Source organism: Rhinichthys klamathensis, unplaced genomic scaffold (assembly GCF_029890125.1).
Source record: "Rhinichthys klamathensis goyatoka isolate OS25496 unplaced genomic scaffold, OSU_Roscu_1.1 h1tg000046l_1, whole genome shotgun sequence".
Taxonomy (NCBI): domain Eukaryota; kingdom Metazoa; phylum Chordata; class Actinopteri; order Cypriniformes; family Leuciscidae; genus Rhinichthys; species Rhinichthys klamathensis.
Window position 1 is genome coordinate 1,669,153 of NW_026606593.1, and position 6,000 is coordinate 1,675,152.

At 35.4% G+C, this 6,000-nt stretch overlaps 1 protein-coding gene across 3 annotated transcripts in view; it reads right to left on the reverse strand.

The window, feature by feature from the left end:
- The window catches only part of kntc1 (kinetochore associated 1), a 63,765-nt gene extending 58,335 nt beyond the window's left edge, over window positions 1-5,430 (reverse strand). For all 3 annotated transcript variants that reach the window (XM_056247341.1, XM_056247342.1, XM_056247340.1), the window contains exons 1-8: window positions 5,292-5,430; window positions 4,126-4,246; window positions 3,921-4,036; window positions 3,453-3,534; window positions 3,192-3,304; window positions 2,579-2,689; window positions 1,508-1,601; window positions 1,350-1,402 (exon numbers count right to left, since the gene is read on the reverse strand). In XM_056247341.1, the coding sequence (XP_056103316.1) occupies window positions 1,350-1,402; window positions 1,508-1,601; window positions 2,579-2,689; window positions 3,192-3,304; window positions 3,453-3,534; window positions 3,921-4,036; window positions 4,126-4,246; window positions 5,292-5,423 (822 nt within the window). In that variant the 5' untranslated portion in view covers window positions 5,424-5,430. The remainder of the gene's footprint in view (window positions 1-1,349; window positions 1,403-1,507; window positions 1,602-2,578; window positions 2,690-3,191; window positions 3,305-3,452; window positions 3,535-3,920; window positions 4,037-4,125; window positions 4,247-5,291) is intronic.
- Between the last annotated feature and the right edge of the window lie 570 nt (window positions 5,431-6,000).

Genomic DNA, 6,000 nt, shown 5'->3' on the forward strand with positions numbered 1-6,000 from the left:
AACTCTCCTGCCTGGAAGTTGACCTTAGCTGTGTTCGGAATCGCTCCCTATACACTCATTCACTATGCCCTACATTAGTCTACTAATATAGTCAGTCCTTCCAGAGAAACGCGGAGTTTTTTTGTGATTGTTGCGGGCAAAAATCCTTGATTACGCGGCCCGTTTTCTTTAAAAATGCGATGGAATATGCGGGATATTTATGCAATTTTTTGCGATGAAATTGCGGGAACTTGCAAAAATTGCGGGAACTTGCAAAAACTGCGGTTTGATGAAAAAGAGAAAAAAAAAGTGATTCCCCCAACACCCTGTTCTCACTAGGCTACTACCTTAATGTAAAGAGTCCTTTCTTATTACTTCCTATGATAAGCAAGCATACTACATAACAGAAAGTGCTGGAAATATTTAATTTCTCATCTTGTTTTATTTCAGACTGTAACGAGTGGAAATAAGGTGTGACTCACGGAGACAACTCGCACTTTATTCCCAAATCGAACTCGTATAACTGTCTGTCACACGTTCTACCGTCCACATCGTTACTTAATAAACAAAATAAGATAAAAGAAGTTGCATTAAACAGAAATTACCCGCACACATGGGGTGTTCGAGGCGCACATACAATATAACGTTACTGCAGACAGATCTGTCTGGCCTCTGCAATAACTTCAGCTGTGAGCTATCCCTATTTTTCTTCCCGACACAACGCGTTACAAGACCTTAATAAACACATCAAACTTACAAAACATTGATGAGTCAAACAAGTTCTGTAGCTTTACTAGAGGAATATGCTACAACTTCAGTAAAAATGAATAAATGAAATATTTAAAAATAAAGTGTCCTCCTGTTTTACAGCTTTTCGATGATGTTCACGCCGCGTAACATCACTTCATAACGTTCCCATGGCAACAGGGGGAAATGGCTGCTCTTGTGTGAAGCAAACGCAACATTTCCCAACTTTCTGCTAAGATATATGTCACTTTTTTGCGACGAAAATGCGGGGATTATGAATTCATGCAAGCCCCGCATATTTTGCGCGGAAATCAGCAATTTATGCGGCAAAATTGCGGAGTATTTGAAAAAATGCGACCCCCGCATAAATATGCGGACTATGGCTGATTATGCACTGAATTCAGCGATCGCATAATTGCGTTTTTCTGGAGGGACTGTATAGTCCCCTTGAAGGAGTCAATGAAATGAGTGAAACAAATTCGGACACTGAGTGCGTCAGAACCGTTTGTTTTGTTTTTTGTCAGTTTCGCACACCCCTAGTGTCCAAAATATTTTGGGATTCAGGCAATAATTTTAATTTGGGTGCATCTCTAGCATCAACATCAGTTTCCACAAGGCCTTACCTCTTTGTTTAGGACATACATCCAATTATCCACAACTTGAATCTTCTTCACCTCTTGAATAGACAAATAGAACATTTTCATTTATTTACAGCTATGTTAACACACTTCATATTTAGTAATAATAATCAATGTAAACATAGCAAGAACACATTTAGTACCTGACATTAAAGCAGAGTCAAGGAGTTTTGTGAGAGACAGTGATGTCTGCCCATGACCCATGGTCCAAAGTGAAAGAACATTAGCACCATCAGCCTGTCATATAGATACAGGTGATTACTTAAAGCTCCTACATTTCATTTTACAAATTAAGACTGTATATCAGACATTGAAAGGGAATGATAATAACATTTACTTTGAAAATGCATTTTAATTCCCTAATCAATACATCTAAGTAAGAGTACTTCGCACCGGCGCGACGAGCTCACTTTTTTCCTTATCAGTGCAAAATTTAGATCATGTTAACCACAGATTAAAACCATGCATAACAACTAACTACCATGGTAAAATGTAACTATATGGTTTCTATGGTATTTTTATGAAGAAAAAAAACAGTACACTACATTTATTATAAATGCACAAATGCTATAGCTTAATCACATTACTCCTTTAATACATCTAATACATCTACATTAAATATATAATAAAATTCGATATGAATATCCCACATTTCTGCCACAATACCATGGTGCAGTTAGTGTTACTACAGTACATCCATAGCGATTTGTAGATTGAAAAGCCTTCTGACTGTACCGTTGCACACAGTGTTTCTCACAGCGCTGTTTAGTAAGTAAACGCATCTGATCTAGTAAGCTCACTCTGAGCATACATTATATCGAACATTTATAGAACTCTTGTTATCATTTTGAAGAATCACGATAATTATTGTAATCGTTTTATCACCCAGCCCTAGTCACAAGTCTTCAAGTGATACAAATTCACAGGTCAGAGTTCAACAAACTAGAACTTCTGGATGCAGCAAAATGTGTAACTTCTCCACTTGAGCTTTAGTTTCCCATCTCCTGCATTCAAATGCGTATAAATGGAAGTCAATGGAATGAAAATTGTACTGGGACAGCCCCTTAACACCTGAATTTTATTTCAGAAATCAACTTATGTCATAATTCCACAGCAATTAATTGTGTTGGAAAGCGGGAGGAAAAGAAGCATCAGATTATTTTGGGGAAGGAAGAGAAAATGCAGTTGAGTTTAAGATTTAGAATCAAAGTTACCCCAATCAGAAGGTGGATTGTGCTTCCAAAGCAGACCAGACCTGCTGAGATGCAACCATCTTCATGAATCTCTTCAGTAGAGCAGAAGTTCATTAGAATATCATCTTGGATCTGTAAGGAAAACAAAATAATACATTTTTCCTTCTCCTGTTTCTCATTTCTTGTTTCCTTTGATTTAGACTGGTCTCATATCTCATGAGACAACCATTCCTATGACCAGCTATGATCATTTTTTACTGGATAGTCTACCCAACATTTTTAATTCTATCATCATTTACCCACCCTCAAGTTTTTGAATCCATAAAACTTTCATTAATCGTCCATAACACAAAGACAGTTTCAATAAAAACCTGAGAGATTTTTGTCCCTCCAATGAAAGCCCATTCTCCCAAAAATGTCACGCTTCAAAAAAGTCATTTATATGAATGAAGTGGTTTAAAAGCTCTCAAATTTCATCAACAATATCTTAATTTGTGTTCCTAAGACGAACAAAAGTCGTACAGGTTTGAAACAACACGAGGGTGAGAAATTAATGACAGAATTTTCATTTGCGGGTGAACTAACCCTTTAATAAAAGAAATGTGACATTTGATTGATTAATTGAAACATCTACCTTATTTAAAGCCATTAGATCCATGTTTTCAATCGCGCTCTGTATTTTTCCCAAAGCCACATTCGATGTGTGTAGGAAACCATTGTTAACAATGAAAAATAGATCATACACTCCTAAAACACAAAAGAAAGAAATTGTTTTGATAATTTAACAAGTACAGACTATGGAAATGCTATCAGTGTCCACATCTATATATGTAGTACATGTTCTTCTATATACATCTTTATTTTACTGCTTACTATACCATTTATAGAAACTCACCTTTAGAACCAGGTGTCTCGTGCAGAATTAGGCTCTTAAAGGTCGTCTCATCACCATCACAGGGGTTTTGTTGGTGCAGAGTCTGGAAAAAAGATTAGTTACCGTGAAATCAAATAGCTAATTCTTGTTTTTTTTATCCGTTTTTATTATTATTCATGTGCCCTTGTAATCTTTAATCAAACTAACTTCCCCTTCCAGCTTCATCTCTTCTCTGATAATGTGTTTACTAGTGCGAGGGCAGGAGGACAACCTGTCACTCACATGAGATCACAGCAATAACAAACCACAATGATTCAATCGGTTCCTGATGGACAAAATCAAGTCCCGTCCTAAATTTTTTTCTTGTTCAAGAAGCCGTTCCACTCAGTCACCATAAGGGAAAAAAAAAAACTACCGCAACTTTGTTTTCAGCTCTGTGATATTGGAGTCAAACTGGCAATTAATACAATTCCATTTATTGCAGCTTACTTTGGTCAGCACCGTCTTCTTCAGAGGGACATAGATGATGTGCAGACTTCCATTTCTCTCTCCAACCAGAAGAAACTGGCCTTGGGGGCAAGCAGTAACAGCATCTACCACGGAGTCTGAATCACACATGAGAGCAATTGAAGATATAGGTTTTACAGTACTGTGGACAGTGAATGTTAACTGTGCATGACAGAGCTTGTGTTACCAAAATACAGGTGAATCAAAACAGTCTGAAAACCAGGATCAAAGACAACCACTGCAGTGTCAGCAACAACAATACAGCAGTTTGGAGTACTGGAGGCGTAGACCTTTGGATTACACAGTACCTGGAGCATAAAAGAACAAGAACAATACTAATGACAACAAAAGGAAAAGAAACAATAATTGTTATTATTATCATCATTATACAAAACTATATAGTACAACTCAAATACAGATAAATATTAATTGCAGTGTAAAACACTAAACAAGGTATGCAATGCACAAATGTACAAACTATATACATACACTACCGGTCAAAAGTTTGGAAACATTTCTATTTTTTATGTTTTTGAAGGCAATCTCTTATGCTCATCAAGCCTGCATTTATTTGATCAAAAATACTGAAAAAACATTAATATTGTGAAAAATATAAAATAATGGTTTTCTATTTGAAAATACTTTAAAATATAATTTATTTCTGTTATCCAAATCTGAATTTTCATCATCATTACTCCAATCTTCAGTGTCACATGATCCTTCAGAAATCATTATAATATGCTGATTTGATACTCAGTCATTATCAATGTTGGAAACAGTTGTGCTGCTTAATATTTTTTTATACCCTGTGATACAGGATTCAGGATTCTTTGATGAATAAAAAGTTTAAAAAGAACACCATTTAAAATAGAAATCTTTTGTAACAAAATACTCAAAAGTTTGGGGTCAATGATTTTTTTCTTTCTTTTTGAAATAAATTAATACTTTTATTCAGTAATTATGTATTAAATGGATCAAAAGTGATGGTAAAGATTACACGTTAGAAAATATTTCTTTCTTTTCTTTAAATGTTGTTCTTTTTAACTTTTTATTCATCAATGAATCCTGAAAAAATATATATCACAGGTTTTCCAAAAATATATTAAGCAGCACAACTGTTTCCAACATTTATAATAATTGAGTATCACATCAGCATATTAGAAAGATTTCTGACATTAAAAATAGTAATGTCTCCAAACTTTTAACCGGTCCTGTATATTGATGAGATCGTAATGCATGGTACGTTACGTCAAATGCCAGCTGTCATTACCACTGTTCCAAAAAATATGTCAATATGACAAGTAACGTTACTTTGTGTTATTGTAAATAGCAACAAAGACAGTTTTTGCTAACCCTTTCAGAGGATGAGATTTTAACCAAGGTATCCACTTGATATAAAGCGTTCCCGGACTCTTGTTCAGCATCGCTGTACAGTCGGACTGTGTTAGTGTCCTCGTTCAGCAGAAGTTCGACGTTATTCCACATTCTTGACGCTTATAGTTAACTTAGGTGAAACGCGACGCGTAATATTAACTATCACCCGGCATGACACTTCGAATTAAAAGGCGCAAAATGTCACAGGCGTTTCCAGACGATTTTCCATGTAGTACAATTTCTTAAAAAGACTTAGATATGATTGCATAAAAAATCTATACATCAACAAGTGAAACCAAACTCCGCCATGAACGTTGAAATTTGGCGCCGATGTCTTCTTCTTCGTCTTTCCCCCCTCTTCTTCTACTAGGTTTTACAGCGGTTTTCAAGCTATCGGTACACATTCGCCATCTACTGGGATGGAGTGTGACGCGTTGATATGTGAATGGACTGGGGAAGAAATACATTTGTATAACATAATATTTATTCTGTTTATAGAAATGTATTTCTTTTAAATAGTTTATATGCTATACAAGAATATTAATTGGGGTTTAATTATTCTCTGTGCTGGATTCTTTCTATTTCAAATTCTCATTCTGAATGTCTGCATTTATTATATTTGCCAGAATCATGCTTTCCTATTATATAAAATAATCTATTGAGAGAAGAGTATCCAATTCTTTGCTGA